Below are 23,069 nucleotides of genomic sequence, written 5' to 3' on the forward strand. Positions count from 1 at the left end.
TGCACAAACGGTATTTTGAGGAGGATGTAAAGTTTTTATTTCAAATTGCACAGGTAGGCTGGATCCACAATAGTTACAAAAAAAAAATCCCATTTATTGTCCAATAAATGAACTCTTCAAGGTAATTAAAGGGAGAAGAATTGGAGCCGACAGAAACGAGCAAGTTTACAAAATGATTAGAGGCGCAGATTAGACTTCGCCACATTCCCAGACAAAGCTTTTCAACAGGCGTTTCAATCCGATTTTATGAACAGACAGCTCGGGCAACGCACTTTTCTTTATTTAAGGTTACCGTTGGCTGCTTAGCTAATCCTTTATTTATGGTGAAGGTAATAAATCGCACCACGGGCGCACACATATGAACGGCTTGAGGGGCTCCGTGTCTAACCCGAAAACAGCAGATTCCCGTTAGACCTGTCAGGCTGCATGTCTTCTCAGAGCCGTTGACAAAAAATACAAAATTGGTAGCTTCTCCTGTAAGACCCCCTTAGTCCGTTACATAATGAATGAATTATTAGTGGGGTTCATTTCAGAAGCCGTTACGGAAAACTGTGCAGCAAGGACCTCAGGTTGGCAAACAAGTGGGTCAAGACAGTCGGAGAACGGCAGTGCAGTGTAGCCAAGGACCGCCAGGTGGCAGCATTGCACGCGGATCGCGATCAAAGTCCGGCTGTGCTACAAAAAAAAAAATTCCCAATCACACATCAGCTGACAGGCGTCTTGTCTGCATTTATTATATTGGAGGTGTGCTGCCACTCTGGACTGTGAACACCACGCGGGTGCAAACACACGGAGTGAAAAAGGAACTCTGTCACGCACAAAACCCGTGAGATCGTGCCACCTGATTGACCGGTTACTTTTAATCACATTTAAATAATAATAATAATAGGACTGAACAGCTGTCCAACTGCAGCATTACTGGTCACCCCATAGTGATCTCCCAATTCCGACGCCCTCTGCTTTGGTTAGTTTGGTGGACGACCTTAAATAAGCAGCGGTGCAGCTCACAAGTGATAGCATTTTGTCCTTCCATTAAATGCATTAGCAAAAATATCTTAGGTTTACACAATGCTGATTTCAATATTTTCACCAGCACCCGTCGCAAAAGGCGCTATATCGAACACACCAAGATAAGTTACATACGATTCTTAATATCACGCCGTAGACGTTTTCATTTTAAAGCGCGCTCGCATTATAGTACATTCTTACATGAAGTGCAAGGGTGCCGCCTAGCGTATTTGCAAGTAATAGCATGCTGCCGTAATTGGAGTCGCGCTAACCTTTATTAATCAGGTATTTAATTTGAGGTTTATTTTACAGACACACTCGAATACATTAATGACCAAATGATCTTCGGATTTCTTGTAATATAGCGCCTTTACTTGTACAGTGCCAAGTGGAGACGGGACTTCACAAAGCCGTGTCGTACAATAATAATAATACATTATATTTATATAGCGCCTTTCCCATTCTCATCGGAGTCAAATGTCACTCTAATTTCCCAGGTTCTCGTGGCACATAATTTATTGAATCCTCATCCAAGTAACTGAATCCCGAGGGTGTCCATTCACACACCTGAGCACTCGTCGCTCAGCCGAAGGTCCATCTTTACAGTAGCGGGAGCAAAAACGGAGCACACAAATGAATCAGCGGGACTTGAAAAGGCGATTTCTTTCAGAGTAAAACAGCCTTTGAACCTGGACTAGAGTCGAAGGTTTGGTATGTGGTGCCCTCTTAGTGGCCACACGATGAAAATAGTCTATCGGTGCAGCGCTTAAACGAGGATTAGAAGGTCGCCTTTCGGGACCTCCGACTGAAATCCCAGGAGGTCTTTTTTTTAAAGGAGCAAAGAGATGGCACGTGACACTGTGTGTGTGTGTGTGTGTGTGTGTGTGTGTGTGTGTGTGTGTGTGTGTGTGTGAAGGTGGCCAACACATTTCTAAGGCGCAATTGTGCACGCACATGGCAGCCAGGCTTCTGAAAAAGCAATTCCCAAATGCAACATGATTGCACAATTAATATAGAACTGTGCCCCATAATGAAGGGCAAGGCGCCATAAGTGCAGGGGCACTATGACCACTGGCTTGTTTAGACTAATCGCCCTGCACATTTCAGAGGTGCTTGTGATCGAATTTAACGACATTTTTCTTTTTGTCTACTCGATTTAGTTTTTATCAAATAATCTCCTGGCTTTTTGCAACTCTTGCTGAATTGCATTTCCAGCTGTGGCCTGCAGAGGTCACCAGAGATATCGCAGCTTCACTGCAGAAGTTAAGATTAAGGGGGAAGTTAAGGTGCTAATGTGCGAGGCTTTCACTCACTGAAATGCGACAACACTGACCCAGAAAGTAATAAAAAAAAACAAAAAGAAAAACGGTAGGTGACTTTGAATGTGGACGGGTTGGGCAGGGAATCTGGAGCTGGACCCTGACCCTGACTGGAGGGCCGACTCCACCATCATGGTGACCTAGGGCAGTCTGGGTTAAGGACGTTGTGATCGGAAGGCGACTCGTCTTAGTCAGGAAACGACAAAGGCTGTGAAGGCTGCTGCTACCTGGACATCTCTAATCCCACCAAGCTGTCACCAAGGAGGCCTCATCAGGTCCGTCCTTATCACATGCTGTCCCACTGCTTTCTCCTACTCATTCAGTATTCACTTTCCAGCCTTCCACGTGATCCCAGACTCCCAACTTCATCCATAAGCCCCTCCTGGCCTTCCACTTCTACTTTAAATGTCCCAGTTACTGCTCCCAGTCAGAGATTCTTCAGCCCCCATTCTGATTGGTCATCACTAAATCTCAAGGCTCACAAGTCCCAGTGCTATACTAAAGTCCAATTACAAATCTGAAGGTTGCCCCAGTTCATTCATGAAATGACACCACCAATACCCCTTGGATGTAAGTAATGAACCAGACCCCCCCCCCCCCAAAACACATAACCATCAACACCATCCCCCAATCCTCGCCCCCACTTTGTTCCATTTTTAACCTTTCATTATTTTTTCCTGGTACTTCAGAAGTTGGTCCAGGTTGATGCCGCTGCCACCGCACACAATGACCACTAGGGGGCCCAGCTGGGCAGGTAGCTGTCCCTGCGTCTGCAGTCTAGTGATCAGTCCGCTGTAGATGGCCCCCAGTGCGGCCCCGCAGGAAAGCTCGACCAGCACTCGCTCATCATCTGTCAGGGGACAACACAAGTTTCAAAATATGAATGGGCACTAAATGACGCGGTGGCACAGGGGTTAGCACTACTGCTTCAAATGCCCAGCAACCTCGGGTTTTATCCCATGCTTCCACGTGTTCTCCTTGTGTGCATCTCCATGTCCTCCCACCACCCTTATAGATATTCATGTTTGATAAACTGGTGATTTAACTGGCACTTTGTGCTGGTGTGAGGAGGTGACTGGGCCCTGTGCCGAGCTGGCACTCGAGTAGCTGTAACTGATTGTGGCCCCTGTGACACTGAATTAAACTGACTTGGTATGTTATTTGCGTTAAATGAACTGGTCTGTTATTTGTACTCGTGCCCTCCAACTGGGTGGCATCCCAGATGGTCTCGATACCCGCTGTGGACCCAACACACTGAAAATGAAGGGTCACAAAACCAGCAGGACTGCCTCAAAATCCTGCCTGACACCCCCCACCTAACCCAATGGCATTTGGCATGACCTCCGACATGTCACACAATGCCCACATTTAAAAGGACCACCCTTCAACTATCTGCATTAATGGCGTAACATTTTATGTACAAGCCTCACCTAAGAAGCTCTTTATGGCCTGCAAAGCCTGCTGATCGGTGACAACATGCGACAGAATCGGCAACTGCTGGGTGACCTCCAGTGCCCTTGGGCACACAGTCTTGGCTCCGAGGCACTTGGCTTCACTACAAGAAAGCAGCAGGAATTCAGATGAGGTAAAGGAGGAAAAAAAGATTGACAGAAAGCAACAAAGTTTAGAACATTGTAAGTCCTACCAAAGCCTGCCCTGGGGCTAATTTTCCAAGCACATATTCATTTATATAGCGCCTTTCACAATGCCAATGCTTCATACATGAATAATAGAAGAATCATCGCACAGAAGGTACCAAAACCAAAGTGGACCCTCAAACATCAAAAATGACAGCCACGCGTAGAAATTCCTCCATACCTCGTGATGTCCGGGAGGGTCACCAGCTTGCCGGCCTTCACTGCCGCATTCAGACTGTCGGCCCCAATGGTTTCCATGGCGATGATGGGCACATCCTCCCAGCCCACTTCCTTCACGCCCTCGGCCACTCCACACAGCAGCCCCCCTCCGCCCACTGCGACTACTATGGCTCCAGGTTTAGTGGGAAGGTGGTCTCGGAGCTCCTTCACGACTGTCGAATGGCCCTGCCTGAGCATGGAGAGGGACAAAGGATTTCATAGAAAGAAAAAAGATGGCATGCAAGTCAAGTAGTGGATGATCCAAGTCTCCAGTTATTCCAGCTCTCTGTACCACACATTTAAGGGCGAGTAGCTGCGCCCATAGGCTTCTCATCATATTGGAGATACCAACGTTCAAACTTGAGGTGGAACACCTCTGGTGGAGTATCTGCACACACTGATGAACTAAAACATCTCACCACCTGCCTAAAACACTGTTGCTCCTCTCTGTGCCAACCTGCCGAGACATGTACTCTACAGGACCTGGGTGGCATCTGAACGTTACCGGCAGATCCTCTAACTAATCCAAGTGGGCAAGGTGTGCATTTTGGACTCGTTGTTCCATTGCATCCCACAGATGGTCAACTGGATCGGCGTCCTGTGCTATCTGACACCATGACGTTAAGTTGCGAGGTGGGGCTTCTGCGGCACATCACACAGATGCTTCATTGGACGGACATCTGGGAAACGTGGATGTCAACACAACACCTGGAGCTCTTCATTATGCTCCTCAAACCAATCCGGAAAAATCTATGAAATGTGGCAGGGCACGTTATCCTGCCCAAAGATGCCACTTCCATCTGGGAATACCTCTTGCCATAAAGGGGTGTACCTGGTCTGCAACAAGGTGTAGGTAGGTGGTACACATCCAAATGAACATCTAGGCTTTTGCCAGTTTTGTACTCATAGTGGACCAGGTGACTTTCTTCTATTGATCCAAGGTCCAGTTCTGATACATTTGAAGATGCACAGGGGTTAGCATGGGCACTCATCCCATATGCAGTGCCATACACAGCAGGGATCAATGCACTGACACGGTACCCCTGTAACGCCATCCCTGTGATTTGTACCACCGTAGGCCTTCTGCTGGTTCGTACCACATGGAGTTCACCACCCCTCGCATGGATGAGTCAGCGCCACACAGCACCCTGTCAGTGCTTCATGGCTTCTCCCTCCTCGATACACCATTGGTGGCACTCACCATGAGAACCACCATTTTGGAAAGCAGAATGACCCACTTATGAATGAATGGGATTGTATGGTACGCACTCGAACAGAGCAACCTCTCCATGTGAGCTTATCATAGATCTTGCCTAACGTTGGAGGACCAAGTGAACGCTCACGTCCAAAAAGGACCTTCAGAGTACACGTTAATGTCCTGGACATCGTGTCACTGGTGCCACCCGGTTTAGGGTTCAAGACAGTATTCAAGCATGGATAGGCCACCAGTTCTATGGGATGAAGGCCTCCAAAGTGGCACAGAGTGGCACTGCCCGCCTTTTAAAACTCAACCCATCACTGAAATTAAGGTCTTTTGTTACGCCTCCATCTGTGCTGGTATTCAGAAGGTTGCCGGTTCGAATCCCCAGCACTGCCAAAAAGAGATCCTACTCTGCTGGGCCCTTGAGCAAGACCCTTAACCTGTTATTGCTCCAGGGGCGCCGTACAATGGCTGACCCTGCGCTCTGACCCCAAGGGGGTATGCGAAAACTAACAAATTCCTAATACGAGAAATTGTATAAGGCGAACAATTCACATCTTACCAGATGAGCGGGTGGTCAAATGGTGGGACGTACTTCAAGCCTTGACTTTCAGCCAGCCTGTGAGCTTCCCTGTCAGCGTCGTCCCACACCTGAAATGAAAGAAGCACAAAGGGGAGATCTGTCCACTCGTGGGTTCACTCGGGCAGACAACAGCACCCTTTCAGCTGCTTGCCCTCCTTGAGACAGCAAATTGGGGAATTGAATGTGGATCTTTTGGACTACAGAACAACCCTTTTGAGCAGTGGAGCTAAAGGAAGACTTTTTTGGGGACTAACTGGGTGCATTTTACATAGTAGTAGCCTCTACCGATCACTCGGCGCCGCCATAACCAAAGAGAAGCCCAACTCATGAAGTCGGTCAGGCTTCTCTTCGCCCGGCTGCCACCATTTCCATGTGTAATCATGTGACCTTTCCCCCTACCTGTCCAAACACCTGCACAGAGGCTCCGTATTCCCGCAGCTTCTGAACCGTCAAATCTGGAGTTGACGAGGGGACAATGACAGTGGCTGGGATGTTCAGCTTCCTGGCCACATACGCAGTGGCTAAGCCGGCATTACCCCCTGCAATACAGAAGTGAGACTGTGAGAAGAGAGCCTGCATTGAAAAGCACAAAACAACATGAGATTCACTCAGTCTGAATGGCAAGACAATTCAAAAACCAGACTAGTAAAGGGCCCACCACGGCCCCCGAATCAAACAGGACATGTCACGTCTCTCTGTGTGCCATGAGGCAGCATCACTGACTTCAGTCCCACTCAGGTCCTTATCTGCTGGCCAATCGCTGAGCCACTCTTTAATGTTGGAAGCCATATCTTTAATTGGCAAAGGAGGGAGGACACGTTGCGCACGTCCAATCTGTGTCCATAGAGAGCCTATGGGAAGGAATTGTTGAACTGGTGGGTCACCTAGTGGAGTGATGCCCTTCAGACTTCTCCAGCCTGCCACAAATCTCCCCCTAGCATCTCAGATATGCTCAGCAAATATGGACATGGATATCCAGTTTGGGCAGCAATTGGGATGATCATATTAGAGGAAAAAAAAGACCATCATGCCCAGAAACTCACAGGCTGGCAAGCATGAAGGTATGATGAGGAGGCAGGGCAGTCTCCCGTAAACAGGGGGCACTCACCTGAAGAGCAGACGAAGCCTTGACAGTCGTGAGTGGCAGCCTGCAGATCAGAAAAAACACAAAAAGGTCTGAGCCAGACGCCCTCTAGTGGCTTCACCGCGGAAAGGCGCATATCACCTGACCAGTGGCGTAGCTCGCGTTCGCGCCACTCGGGGCGGGGCTTCAATTTGCCGCCCTCCAACGTATCTGAATATGTTAACCTATTTAAATAGAAAATTAAAATGACGTAGAGAGAAAAATTAAGATACATTTTGCATAAATTTATTTATATTTTTTTCACATATAATTATTTATAAGCATCAACTAGACAAGAATACAGTAGATACGCACTGATAAGCCGTGTTCGGATTATTATCATTCTTTAATTTAATATTATTTATTGTATCAGTATGCTGCTGCTGAAGAATGTGAATTTCCCATTGGGATTAATAAAGTATCTATCTATCTATCTATCTATCTATCTAGAAATTCTTATCGGTGTAATGTTTCTGTTTATTTGTGTTATTGCCTCATAAATATTAACTGCCGTGTCTGATGCCGTCACAGAAGGACCGTCTGAAAATGATTTTTGAAGCATTTGTGGATGAAAATCAGAGAATTTGACTTTTTTCATTCATGAGTGATATTTTTCCGAACCCTGCTGCTTACACATGAAGTGTTCTGAGCCTTTGGGCCAATAATGCCGCCCGGGGCGGACCGCCCCCTCCTAGATACGACACTGCACCTGACGTCACTCCAATGACTTGACAAATCGGCGCTAACCACAGTGGGGAAGGAGAGCATCCTTAACATCAAAGTCATCGGCGGGTGACCGAGGGCACGTGCTCACTGTCATGACTTGACTTGGCTTTCCTGGTGCCCGTCTCGTTTAGACCATTAATAATAATTTGGTGTAAAAACTTGTCCCTTTGCCCAAATGTTTCTTCTTCATGATAGCCGCCTTCAGAAAAGAAGCTTTGCGATTAACGGAGTAAGAATTTTACTTTACTATTGATGTGTGACCCTACTGTTTTTATTAATATTAATTTAGCACGGCTATCCATACAAGAGATCTGTGACCAGGTCAGCACTGGCAGCTGCTGGATGGCATCCTAGATAGGAGGCCAATGCTTTGGGGTCCTAGCAGGAATAACAGAATGAGGACAGCATAAAGAGGGCAACCCAAGGGACGAAAATGGATCAGAAGGGGGCTGTAGAGGAACATTTAGATATTCTGCACCCTTGTAATTGGAGCCCGGGCATAAATAACTTCCAACAATGGAGTCCAAGGATGCCAGGATAAAATGGGGTCTATTCCAGGGATGAGAATATAATGAAAGGGCAGTGGGGGAGCATACAGAACATGTAGTCTGCAACTTAAAATTATGCGTCCTACGCCCACTACCGTGTCTCACGGGCAAACAACATGCCAGCCCTGAATGCCATGACTCATTCATCTCAGTCTCAGTTTATTATGCGCAGCATTCACTTACATTTTACAATTACAGGTAAATAAAGGCGCGCGATCGTGACACAAACACGAAGGTGATCAAGCAGTACGAGTGAGGAAAGCAAGCGAATGCAAGCGGAGTTGACCCGAACCTGAACGCTTTGAATCGAGTTAAGCGCTGGAGCTTCTGTGCTGTGACTCACAATGTGCCGCTTCGTGCGAACCGCCATGAAGGGGTAATGAAGCCACACTGTTCTCCTTTATTGGTTAATGTTTATTATTAACAGGGTGAAATGTTAAAAACAAGACAACATACGAGTGCTCAGACTCGGCTGGTTCAACTCCTGCTCTCACATGAACACTGGGAGAGCCTCACGCTGACGACGGAACATAACACAGACAAAGAAAAGAATGGCGAAGGTGTTAAAAGTGCAGCACACATGGAAGCAACAGAAACAATAGAATAAAAAATCATGTATGAAAATGTGTTAAGAATGATGATAAAAATGGATATAAAACAATATGACTTAAGGACTTGTCATTCAGTACTATACATATGGTCAGGTCTGAATTCACATACTGGTCAGTCTTATGTTCAGATTGACTTACGACCGGTCTGTCGGAACCGAACGTGGCTGTAAGTCAACGGCTACCTGTATAGTAAAGCTGTTCTCCACCCAAGTAATGTGAGACTATACTGCTGTCCTCACTGGCAGCAGACGGGCGATGATACCTGGGTGCCACCAGAGGGAGCTCTGAGTAGATGACCCTGATGAGAGGAGACTGGAAATGACTTCAGACCAACAGCCAGAAGAGAGAGTGGGTAGTGGTAGACTGACCTGAGGAAGAGTGGCCTGAGTCTCTGATATGCTCAGGAGTTTCATGATGGACGTGGACAGACACCCACAGAATACCAGTCTTCAGTTAATTGGTATCTTTTGTTGTTATTATTATATATTCTGCTGTAGTCTTTACTATCTGTGCATTAGGGTCTAGTCTTTTGTCACACATGTGCACTTTGGGGGCAGCCAAAGGGTCCAAGAGAGTGTGAAATAATAAAAGATAATGAATTGGACCCGAGTGCCAATGCCTTTCTCCCAGAAGATTTAACCATTCTTTTATGCCCCAGTCCCACTTGGCACCATCTTTTCCGGCCAACTATGATGACGTCATTTCCGGTCCACTTCTGGCCACATCACATCCAGCCGGCCATGATAACGTCACATCCTGACTGACTGCCCTCAACCTCCTTATTGCCGCCATTACTTAAATAACATCAACTGTGTTTGGCACTGTTGAATGTTTTTTCACAATTTTGACTATTCTGACATTATACGGGGAAGCTTCCCCAAATCACTTTCTTGGTTTTTGCCGATTTATTTCTCCACACCGTGTACTGACACACATGAGGCAAGGAATATTTTTTGCATAAAAATCACTGGGAGATTTGTGTGGTCAAAGTCAAGCCAACGTTGACACCAAGAGTATCAAAGATGAACAGAGCTGAATTGCTTTTTCGGTGTCTACATCTTGAATGACTTCGCTCCCTTTTGGTAGCACTGTTTGTTGTTGTTTTTTTTTTGTTCCCAGGGGTAGTTATATAAAAATTCATATTCTGGGGGTGTCTGCAGCAATTAATACCCCTTAAAAAAAACTTAAATTTTAGCTGACTCCGAGCTCTCAATTCCTTGATTTATTCCTTAATTAGAATAATGAGATGCAAAGCGAGCCACAGAACGTCTGGTCCATTAGCAGCAGTCACTAATTCAGAAAATGGCTACAAAGACCACCTGCAGTTCTCATGGAGGTCCCTGAGTTAGAACATAAGAGACTCGTGAAGTGCTTTGAGGAAAGGTAAGGCACTAGATCAGTTAAACGCCTTATTTTTATTATTGCTAAGACTACCATTATTCAGCTTCTTCGGTTGCCCTTGGCCCACTCGTTATACCCATGTGCACATGCGTCTCCTAGGGTCGGGCACTAAACTCGCGCCCCACTCTCTCAAGTTTTCGGTTTTGCACCATTAGAAAAACATTTGGTTCCATTGTTCCAACTGACTGAATAGATAGATAGATAGATAGATAGATAGATAGATAGATAGATAGATAGATAGATAGATAGATAGATAGATAGATAGATAGATAGATAGATAGATAGATAGATAGATAGATAGATAGATAGATAGATAGATAGATAGATAGATAGATAGATTTATTAATATATTATTCTGTGCGTCACCGGATTACAGTTTTACTCGTGCGGATCGCCAGGGAAAGAAGGGCGGCGGCGGCTTAGCAAACATTTACTCGAGTTGGTTAAAGTGTAAAGATGTCTGTTTTGGTAAATACAAGTCCTTTGAGTATCTCGCCATTGCTATTCATGGAGATTCTCACGTTCTAGTATTATCCGTGTATAGACCTCCTAAATTTAATGTGTCTTTCTTTGAGGAATTCTCTGACTTGATGTCAATTTTAATTACGAACTATGACACACTCTTAATAGTCAGCGACTTTAACTTTCATATCGATAATCAATGTGACCCGAAAGTAAAAGAATTCATGAACCTCCTGGACTCTTTTGATTTGAGACAGCTCGTTAATCAGCCTACACATAAAGCAGGTCATACGTTAGACTTAGTGATTGCTAAAGGACTAAAAGTTGATATAAAGCAGGTCACTGATATTGGTCTATCAGACCATTTTCTTTTATTATTTAATATAGAAATAATGATACAACACACTCATGAGAAGCATATTGTTAAAAAACGCTTCTTTGATTCATCAGCAGCTTTAAAACTTACAAACATTCTAAGCAAACAGTCCATTTATAGTGCAACTATAATAGCGAGGATGATATAAATAGTAAGGTGGAAATATTTAATACTAAAGTGAGGGCTGCTGTTGACTCAGTTGCACCTGAAAAGACAGTTAAAAAATCTTCTAGCATTGTTATACCATGGAAGACCCAAAGAGTGTCTGATTTAAAGAGAACATGCCGGAGAGCTGAGCGTAAATGGAGGAAAACTAAACTAACTATCCACTATGAAATATTAAAGGTTAAAATAACAGAATACAATAACATAGTCCGTCTTGAGAGGCGCTGCTATTTCTCTAAGATTATAAATAACAATGCTAGTAATCCCAGAGTCTTATTCTCGACGATTGATCGTCTGCTAAACCAGCAACTCAACGGAATGCCTCCAAAGTACTTCCAGTAAAACCTGTGAGACTATTGCTGTATTTTTCAATCAAAAAATTAGAAATAACATAGTATATCTGCCCAAAACTGAGGATCCTCTTAAACCCCAGTACTCCGTAATAAACAAATTAAATTCTTTCACCAGGATTTACCTGATTTATATAAAATAATTTCTCAACTGAGACCCTCCACCGGCGTCCTTGACCCAATACCAACAAGTTTTTTCAAAGAAGTATCGGGCGTGCTAATTGATAATATTCTTGACATAGTAAATTCGTCATTAGATACGGGGGTCTTCCCAGACTTTAAGACTGCTGTAGTTAAACCCCTGCTGAAGAAAAATAATCTCAACTCCTCTGCTTTTGATAATTTTAGACCCATCTCTAACCTGCCTTTCTTAAGTAAAATTCTAGAGAAGGCAGTCATTATGCAATTAAATGACCACCTCAATAAGCATGCTATTCTTGATAAGTTTCAGTCAGGTTTTAGAACAAATCGCAGCACAGAAACTGCACTCGTTAAAGTAGTAAATGTGGACAGAGGCCGTCTATCTGTTCTCATCCTCTTACATACCATTGATACCATTGATCACAATATTTAGTCAATGGGTGGGCCTCTCTGGCAGGGTCTTAAATTGGTTTGAATCCTACCTGGCAAGTAGAAAATTCTTCGTTAGTTGTGGTAATTACAACTCAAAGACACATGATATCCTATATGGTGTTCCACAAGGCTCTATCCTGGGTCCGGTGCTCTTCTCAATCTACATGCTTCTGTTAGGTCAGATTATCTCAGGGCACAACGTGAGTTACCACAGCTATGCTGATGACACACAGCTGTATTTATCAATAGCACCTGATGACCCCGATTCTCTTGATTCACTAACACAATGTCTTACTTGTATTTCTGAATGGATGAATAGTAATTTTCTCAAGCTAAATAAAGAGAAAACTGAAATTTTAGTGATTGGCAATAATGAATACAATGAGGCTATTAGAAATAAACTGGATGCATTAGGATTAAAAGTCAAATCGGAGGTAAAAAGCTTAGGGGTAACTGTTGACTGTAATCTGAATTTTAAATCCCATATTAATCAGACCACTAGGACAGCATTTTTTCCACTTAAGAAACCTAGCAAAAGTTATACCTCTTATATCATTGAAAGATGCTGAGAAATTAGTTCACGTGTTTGTTTTCAGTTGACTAGATTACTGTAACGCACTCCTCTCAGGACTACCCAAAAAAGACATCAATCGTTTGCAACTAGTGCAGAATGCAGCTGCTAGAATCCTAACTAGGAAAAGAAAATCCGAGCACATCTCTCCAGTTTTGATGTCACTACACTGGTTACCTGTGTCATTCAGGATTGACTTTACAATTCTGCTTATGGTTTATAAAGCCTTAAATAATCTCGCTCCATCTTATATATCGGAATGTCTGACATCTTATACTCCAAATCGTAACCTCAGATCCTCAACTGAGTGTCTCCTTAGAATTCCAAGAGCAAAACTTAAAAGAAGTGGTGAGGTGGCCTTCTGCTGTTATGCACCTAAAATCTGGAATAGCCTGCCAGTAGGAATTCGCCAGGCTGATACAGTGGAGCACTTTAAAAAACTGCTGAAAACACATTACTGTAACATGGCCTTTTCATAACTTCACTGTAATTTAATCCTGATACTCTGTATATCCAATTCATTATAATAACTATTCATGGTAGCTCTAAAATCCGTACTAACCCCTACTCTCTCTTCTGTTTCTTTTTCCGGTTTCTTTGTGGTGGCGGCCTGCACCACCACCATCTACTCAAAGCACCGTGATGTTCCAACATTGATGGATTAAAACCCAGAAGTCTGCATGACCATCATCATCAAGTCCTTCCATGAGAACTCTAAATACAAAGAGGACTATTTCATTTATGTGAGGTAGAATGCCCAGAGGGGACTGGGTGGTCTCGTGGCCTGGAACCCCTACAGATTTTATTTTTTTCTCCAGCCGTCTGGAGTTTTTTTGTTTTTTCTGTCCTCCCTGGCCATTGGACCTTACTCTTATTCTATGTTAATTAATGTTCTCTTATTCTAATTCTTACTTTGTCTTTTATTTTTCTTTTCTTCATCATGTAAAGCACTTTGAGCTTCATTATATGTATGAAAATGTGCTATATAAATAAATATTGTTGTAATACAGGTGGATGTGAATGGCTGTAAACACCCTGAACACTCAAAGAAACTCCAATCGCGGTTCACACGTGCATTTAGCAAGGCAGCCACTTTAAAATGAAGACTACACCGTAATGCCCCGGTGCCATTCCAATGACTAATGTAGTCCTGGATGTGGCTGCCACCTAAACCCACATCCCCAACACAAGACATCACATCACATCAAAGCCCACCTGCTGACAGTAGTGACCAATCCCTCTAATTTTAAAAGAACCAGAGGGTTGGGTGTTGTCCATCTTGAGGAACACCGGAGCTCCAACAATCTTGGTCAGTGATAGACTCTCCAGCAAAGGAGACACCAGGTGGAATGGCTGACTGGGGGAGGACATGGCTCATCGATTCCTGAAGTAAAATAAAAAAAAGAAAGATCATTAAATTCGTGCATCCAACTTAACATTCCCAAAGCCAACAGTGCCAACTGGGCAAAGCAACAAAGCAGTGGGTGACATTAAGTGGGGTGTCAGTTGACTGCAGAGCCCACTCAAGCAAATCCAAGGTACATACACAAAGGGGTGCACACTACGGACACTGAGAGGGCACTACAGGTCATTGACGTCTAATAATACCGAGTACCCACTATGGACAATGAGGGCCATCCACCCCACCTAGGGATCCCAAACAAGCTTCGACCAGCGCTGTCCGTTTGTAGCACTAGCATAGCACCGGTAAGGCCGACATCACATTACACAACTTGATTACACTGCCGATGGCTTGTCACCTAAGGATGTCAGATTACACGACTACCCATTTGCAGGGTGTGCCAAGTTAACCCATTGTGTGAAAACCTTTCCAGCACAGTTTCACATTTCCAATTGCCCCTTTTCTCACAGCCAATAATATGCTGCCTGACAGAGCCAGTGCCCATGCAAAGTGTTTTAAAGCGAGCTCAGGCGACATCCCAGCCCTTGTTTGCCCCTTTTTTTCCATTCTATCGTGTGATGTAAAACACAGCACTACAGACAATAGAGCCTCTATTCTATCTGCAATGTTCAAAATTCCCCCATTCTTTATTCCTTGTCGCTATATTATATGCACTAGCTGTGCTGCCTGCCTAAGATGGGTTGAAATCATGAAAGTAATGAATGTAGACCTCAGCTTTAGCATTTCCAGAACACGATATGTTGACAAGTTTTTGGAAATGCATTTGAATTTCCCCATGAAACTAATAAAGTTTATCTAATCTATAATAATAAAAGGCAAAGCCCTCACTGACTGACTGACTGACTCACTCACTGACTGACTGACTGACTCATCACTAATTCTCCAACTTCCCGTGTAGGTGGAAGGCTGAAATTTGGCAGGCTCATTCCTTACAGCTTACTTACAAAAGTTAGGCAGGTTTCATTTCGAAATTCAAAGCGTAATGGTCATAACTGGAACATATTTTTTGTCCATACACTGTAATGGAGGAGGCGGAGTCACGTATCGCGTCATCACGCCTCCTACGTAATCACGTGAACTAAAAACAAGGAAGAGATTTACAGCACGAGTCACACGCGGGAACGAAGGTAAATGACGTTAATTTTTTACTGTCTTTTAATACTGTGTAAGCATACATATTAACACATGTGCAATTAAACGTGTGCATTTACGGGGTGATTTATCAGGCTTAAAAGCTCGCCTTTTACTAAAAAGGAAAATGCAAAACTATTTTCAATCAGTTTATTGAAACGCTCCCGTTAAGGATTGCAATAACATATTCGCGCTGACGCCACATCTCAGTGCCAACACTTTGCAGACTCTACTTAAAAGACACGCCCTCCTCACTGGACAGTTAAAAAGACCAATCAAACTAACGATGACATCAAGTATTACCCAATCAAAAGTAGGAAAGGAGGCATCTTCATAAAATGCGTGTGGGATGATTTGCATGAGACGCTGCTTTAAAAAAAAAATTATAAAAAAAATACGGGATAAATCCCGTCCAGTATTGATTCAAAACGGGACGCGCAATTTCATTCTCAAACGCGGCACGATTCCGTATTTTAAAGGACGGTTGGCAACCCTACAGTGCCAGGTAACCACCCATACAATCAGATTGTGATTCAGACTAGGAATGCAATGAATGTAATTACCCCGATCTACATACAAGGCGAAAGTCTTGCAACATTCAAAGATGATGGTTTGGGATAAGTACACCATACAACATAAAAGAGCTTATGAAGCCTTGAACCGAAAAAAGCAAGATCTCAGAGATCGTAACAAAAAAAATAGGAGGTAATGTCGTTTTACTCGCTGTAGATTTTAATCAAACATTACCAGTTATTCCACGAGGGAGACCAGCAGATGAACTCAACGCGTGTTTAAAATCCATGCTTCTCCTACGCTCGGTTATATGTCGCGTGTTCTCGGGTAGGTGCACCAAAAAATGTATACATTTAAGCATGTAATGGGCAAACAAAAAATGAGGTATACCCGAAGGCACTGCAGTAGTACTTAATGTAACTTTACTTCTTAAATGTTAATGTTTTACTGTTTAATAATTTATACGCTTCTTATATGTTGTTCAAATTCTTTTATCAAAATACCACTGACAGCGCAATGCACGATAACATGGAGTGAATACACCATACGCATCCGCCCACGGCTGCCCTGGTGTGCGCAGATAGGAGTTGATTCTACAATAAAATAAAATAAACATAAAAAGAGTAAAACAATCATCACCCATAAAGCGGATAGTAGACGTGACGTACTATATGTGTACCAGATTTCAAGTGTATAGGTGAAACGGTTTGCGAGCTACAGGTCATTTAAAATCCTGGACAGACACACAAATTGCCACGGTAGCAAATTACAGAAGAACATTTTACTGTTTAATAATTTATATTTATATGAAAAGTGCTTCTTATATATTACTTCATATTCTCATATGATAATGATGTTAATGTTTATATTGATTTCTGTGTTATTAAAACTGCATGTATGTGTGTATATGTATATATATATATATATATATATATATATATATATATATATATATATATATATATATATACTAGCAAAATACCCGCGCTTCGCAGCGGAGAAGTAGTGTGTTAAAGAGGTTATGAAAAAAAAAAGGAAACATTTTAAAAATAACGTAACATGATTGTCAATGAAAGCCCGTTTCAGTCAGTAAGTCTTATGTGTGTGTTTATGTATGTGTGTATATATATGTAGATGTGTATATGTAGATATGTATATATATGTATATGTGTATAAATGTTTATGTGTGTGTGTATATTATATATATAATATATATATATATATATATATAAATATAAAAGACAGCAACAGTTATAACAATGACAACACAATTACATTGACAATCATGTTACGTTATTTTTAAAATGTTTCCTTTTTTTTTCATAACCTCTTTAACACACTACTTCTCCGCTGCGAAGCGCGGGTATTTTGCTAGTCTAGTAATAAAATGCATTACATTTGTCATTCTAACAGATGGCACATCACAAACTGCTTTTACAAATCCCATACCAAATTGCAACCAACAGAGAACATGTTCAATGCATTTTGTCATTCCAACAGAAGGTGCATCAGAAACATTTGTAGTGATGCATTCTATTACTACAAATGTTTCTGATGCACCTTCTGTTGGAATGACAAAATGCATTGAACATGTTCTCTGTTGTATGCAATTTGGTATGGGATTTGTAAAAGCAGTTTGTGAGGTGCCATTTGTTGGAATGAAAAATGCAATGCACTTTATTATTACAAATGTTTGTGATGCACCATCCGTTGGAATGACTACGATATAACAACCAACTCCTGAGTGGACTCTCCTTGGTTATAATTATAATAATAATAATACTTTGCATTTATATAGCACTTTTCTCACTACTCAAAGCACTCAGCAATTGCAGGTTAAGGGCCTTGCTCAAGGGCCCAACAGAGCAGAGACTCTTTTGGCATTTTTGGGATTCGAACTGGCAGACGTCTGATTGCCAGTGCAGATCCCCAGCCTCAGAGCCACCGCTCCACCACTAATCAACTCTATACGCACTGAGCCCACCCCTCTGTCTAATGACAAAAAAAATTAAATCTGCTTCATTTAGTTGGGGAAAGACAAAGGCATGCCAGACTGAGTCGCTGGGTAATACAAGACTACATGACTGCCTCTGACTTGCAAAGATAATATAAATGAACTCTACAACTGAAAATCGCTGAAAGTGTCGTGTAATGAGGCGTGACCTCAAGTAGACAAATTGCTCATCTCCCACCGGAGTGCTTCGGTGATGCAGGCCCCTTTTAACAGAAGCTGGATGCTGACATCTCTTAAGTCTCTGGCTCACCGAACAACGTGGTCCAGGATATTGATAAGTTCTCATAAAGTGTCTTTCACGGTGTTTGAAGGACATCATACAAAGTAAGTCGAAAAACGTGCAACAAAAATTAAGACACTGCGAACCAATACATTATGGAGCCAACTGTAAGAAAAAAAAAATAAAAACGAAAAGGGGGAAAATATTGATGCTTATTGACAATTAGAAAGGAGGAGGACCAGAACAGCGTCACCTTTATTGTCACTTGGGCTCTGCCGAGACTGTATGAACAGATCCGTTACTGGACACGTCGCTATGTCAGGTCTTCATTGTCCATAGCGAAACTAGAGACTGAACAGACTATCGTTTGTATTACATTAGGATATGAACCGAATGTTCCAATACCCGACACACAGAAGCGGACTTTTACTACCTCGGTATTTGGCACGTGATGTGAAAGACCCCAGCGACTGAGAACCAGCTGTGGTCGAGTCTGAAGGGGGCGCCTAAAACTGATCAGATTACCAGAGATGTGGCCAACTGAAGCGCAAAGCCGACACGGTGTGTCCATTACCCCTGGCTGTCCGTCTGAACTAAAGAGCCCCAACGACTCAATATCTTCCCCCGCCGTTTACACTCCAGACAGATACAGCCAGAGGCAGACATGCAAGTGCGTGCAGGTGAGGCGGAGTCCACCGGAGAGCTACCACCTTCTGAACCGAAAATGCCAATCCGCTGACCCACCGTTACGATTGTGCTCACCGATTTTTTTTTTTCCAGTTGGGCTTCCAAACCCCGTAAGTCTGTAGAGGCGCAGGCGCTATACTTACACAATGTCACTTGGCTGCTCGGACAAGGCGCGGAGGTTTCTGCGAAAGGAGAAGGTGCAGAGTTTAGTGCCGCAGGAGGACTAACCGATTAATGATAAACGGCGTGCGCTCGGGATCTGCAAAGCTTCAATTCCTTCAGGGTTATATCAGGCTGATCGGACTAACTGTGTGTCTTAGTTACAGTATAAACTGGAGGACTCTTCTACTTCTGGGTTTTAATGACGGTTGGACTCGTAAGCTTTATCGAGTTTAATGGACTTTAATCCCGCGAGCCTTAATTTAATACATACTGTATTTATTCATTAACCCATTCAATCCAATTCGGGACCTGCATGCTACAGGAGGAGTCTGTAGTACAGAAAAAAATAAAAGCCTGCGAAGAACGCTGCTGCTGCTTCGTAGCATTTTACTTGTGATACGCGTGGAGACGCGGAGTTCGGCATCAATAGGAGTTGTCGCCGTGTGCTTCCCTCCCACACAGTCTATACGTTCATTGGTGATTCCAGGGTGTGTGTTACGTGTCATCCCTGACAAAGGATGTGGGCCAGTGCTGTAGGACTGTCTCTCAGTCCGCCACAAGCGTGGGATAACGCTAGTTTGATAAAGTGCTGTCCATCCATCCATCCATACATCCATCTGGCTTCTAAACCCTCTTAATCCAGGGCATGGCTGCTGGGCAGCTGGAGCCAATTCCTACAGCATATGGCGCAAGGCAGGAACAGTGGTGGGGTTTGAGGTAAGGTTTTGGAAGCTCAACCCCTGATCTCTTCATTCTTTTATTTATTTTCTTTAGAATCAAAACTCCCATGTTTTAATACGCTCGAAACCCAAGGGAGGACCCCATCACCACCGGCTCTTTGTTTGTACAACACTTAAACTTAATCAACACTTAAAAATGTCGCCCGGACAGGTCACCAGACCATTGCAAAGTGAAAACACACACACACACACACTCACACAAGGGGCCAGTTTAATTAGTGCCAATACAGCTAATTTTGTAAAAGCATCATCGATAAAAGATTTTTATTGAAATATGATAGGGTGTCCAGAATTACATGTTCCCGACCTTACAACCACTCTCCCCCAATACATAATATGAACACCTAGGGGTCACTATTTATGTAAGTCAATGACCATGAACTCCGGACACCAAGGGGGGGGGCACCCCTCCTCTAAGTCTAATAATACAGAAAGCATGGATATCTAAGGGTCGCTGATCAGCAGACACTCAAGACACTTAAGGGGACCCACGTTCTCAAAATCTAATAATGTAAAATGTGCACTATGGACTCCTAGGGGTTGCAGCTTATCCAACACAAGCGGACTGCATGCTGAACTTTTCCATAACCGCCTCCCATTCACACTATGGACACTGAGAGGGACCTAGAGCAGCATATGGGGCTCCATCAGCACTGCCAAGGATGTCAAATTAAGAGCCTACAGGTGGGTGAAGGCACTAGCACCCAGGGTCGGATTTATATGAAAAGAGGCCCTAGGCTATTCCACTTATGAGGCCCTTTCACCTTCCATTTTTAAGTTTGTAAATTACATGAGAGATAATAAAATACGTAATACGCGTTTATCTTAACCAATACATTTTTATGTTTGTTTATTAGTCATATGCGTAGAATTTCTCCTTATTTTCGGTTCAGTGTTTTAGTGTTCACTGTTTTTAGAATAGTGTAATTTTAATTTTGCTAACAATTTGAATATAGGCCCCTCTTGATCTTGAGGCCCTAGGCTGAAGCCTAGTTAGCCTATAGGAAAATCCGGCCCTGCTAGCACCAGCCATTATCAAAATTTAAAACATGTATACATACCTGCGATGACTGTTAATTTTCTCAAAAAATGCCTTTCATGTATGGATTCACTCCATAAGTGACATTTACACATGACACTCAAGTGCCTCAGATAAAGGAGCCTTGGAATCATCAGATGGAAAGACTCCATCATGAGACTGGACAGCCAACACAGACTCCATTAGAAAAAAAGACCCAGAAGCTGGCAGACAGGCGGGCAGACAGTGGAGGTCTCCAGGACTGGCACTTTTAGTTTCCACTTTCTACTTTATAGCTTGAATCTCGATGATGTCAACTGGCTACAGCTCGTCAATTTATTAATGGATAGATATTGTTGGTTTCCATTTCTGTTTAATCATTGTTTTCCTTTGTCCTTTGTGCTCTTTAACTAATCTGCATTTATATGTGCACCAGTTCTGTATTTAGTATAAGTATAATCTGTACTTGTATTTTAACTGAGAAGTGAAGAGCCCTATACAAAAAAAAAAAAAAAAAATAGATTGTATTGTTATTTCTGGAAATTTCATGTGAATGAGTCTTTTGGGTTCCCCTACGTCATCAGAGTGTGGGTGGCCTCTGCATGACTTTGTTCCCGTTTCCTCCCATAGTCCAAAGTCATGCTGGCTGGGTCAAAAGTTGATGAATTTCAAACCCTGAGCTCATGGGCTCAAATCCTTCTACTGCCACCTGTGTGACCCTGAGTCACCTGCGTGTGCTCCAATTTAAACAAGAAAGAATGGAGCCGTCATATCTCAGGTTTTGTAGTGGCCTTGGATGAAGGCTCGGCCAAATAAGGAAATGCAATGCAAGCCCAGAGCAATATCTAATGTGGGGTCGATTCGATTATTGGCGTATACACGGCATAGTGAAACTCTTGTGTTACCTTTCGAGGTAAGCAGCGAAAGACAAGTATACATAGAAGTAAACAGGTACAATAAACGGTAATAGAAGAATCGCGTAATGTATGATATGCACATCACAATAAAAATTCTGTTGATGCAACAATTGCAACCCGATGAGTAAAAAATGAACAGTGTGTTGCCACCCAGCGCATTTAGTGTAAAGTTCCGCAATGGAAGCGCTTCCGACTACGATTGCCGTTTGTTCGTGTTAAATGAGAGTTATTTCATTTCTCAGAAGTTGCAAAACAGCCCCCCATCCTACCCCGGCTTACATCACCAGGCAGTCATTACTGAGCTGTTCCGCTCTTGCCACAGAAGTGGTCCGCAAAACCAGTTCAGGGTGGTTGCGAGTCAGTTCTTTGAAAGAGCTCGCCTTTTTTCTCTCTCCATAATAAAATCTACGGAACTTGATTACTAAGCAGCGCTCGGGCTATTTTGTGCATACTGGATTCGTCCGGTTTGCAGCGAGTGAACCAAAATAAGGAAAGAAAAAGGAAAAGTCACCAGGACAACTGCAGCGCCGCTGCGAGCATTGCACCCCGCAGGCGCCTCCACTAACCACCAGAAATAGAAACTGGCCCCTTTTGGTAGTCGTCGTTCACAACTAAAGGAGGGGGGTGGGGGCCCCGCTCGTTTTACCGCAACACACCAAATTCCATTCGCGTGTTCCTGACAGTCACAGAAAAATCTCTTCGCGAATGAGACGCGCGTTCACGTCGCTGGTCACAGGGTTCAGTGCGGAGAGGCCTACGGGAGCGCGCAAGAGTGTTTTAAACGCAACGTCACGCTGAGAGGTAGCGAGAATGAAAAGAATAATAACGCGTTTAAAATCCGTGGGGTGTGTTTTAGGGGCAAAGTGAAAAGGCGCTGTAAAGCTACCAGGTGCGCGATGCTATGCACTGTATACAGAAATAAGATCACTTCAGTGAAAGATCGCGACCATTCACTTTATGATGGTAACATAGTTAAAGCGGATTCGTCTGAAACAATAACAAAACAATGCCTGTCTGCCTCGAATTTAAGCACCGTACTATTCAGTGAGGTACATATTAAGAAATCAAAATCCACCAGTGAATATATAATGTAGCCCATTCTACACACCGTCCTAAAATGCAGCGGCAAAGTCCGTGCGAATGACTTTCGTTAGTCTTAGCGCATAGGAAAACAAATCGGAAATGGCAACTCGCGGTTACTTCAATTAATAACGCGTTCCACTGACCACATTCTGGCACTTCAGCCTGCCATTTCAAAACGAGGGTACCTTTGTAAAAGTCCGAGAAGACCCACAAGTCCAGGGCGCAAACCGGACTGCGCTTCTCGCCTCCCTGTGTGGGCGTGTCGGAGGTGTGCCGCGACTCTGTGCG

The 23,069-nt window shown here is 43.4% G+C and overlaps 1 protein-coding gene across 2 annotated transcripts; it reads right to left on the reverse strand.

The window, feature by feature from the left end:
* Nucleotides 1-23,031, reverse strand: sdsl (serine dehydratase-like). 2 transcript variants are annotated; one of them, XM_028824713.2, is made up of 8 exons: nucleotides 22,967-23,031; nucleotides 14,089-14,257; nucleotides 7,076-7,115; nucleotides 6,367-6,506; nucleotides 5,947-6,035; nucleotides 4,146-4,373; nucleotides 3,758-3,882; nucleotides 1-3,177 (listed from the first exon to the last, which is right to left on the reverse strand). In XM_028824713.2, exons 2-8 carry the CDS (start codon nucleotides 14,242-14,244, stop codon nucleotides 2,984-2,986), a joined length of 972 nt encoding a protein of 323 aa, XP_028680546.2. In that variant the 5' UTR covers nucleotides 14,245-14,257; nucleotides 22,967-23,031; the 3' UTR covers nucleotides 1-2,983. The 2 variants fall into 2 exon arrangements, with proteins under 2 accessions (XP_028680546.2, XP_051777343.1); XM_051921383.1 differs by lacking the exon at nucleotides 22,967-23,031 and adding an exon at nucleotides 19,005-19,254.
* Nucleotides 23,032-23,069: the final 38 nt, after the last annotated feature.

The sequence above is a fragment of the Erpetoichthys calabaricus genome, chromosome 18, assembly GCF_900747795.2.
Source record: "Erpetoichthys calabaricus chromosome 18, fErpCal1.3, whole genome shotgun sequence".
Lineage (NCBI taxonomy): Eukaryota > Metazoa > Chordata > Cladistia > Polypteriformes > Polypteridae > Erpetoichthys > Erpetoichthys calabaricus.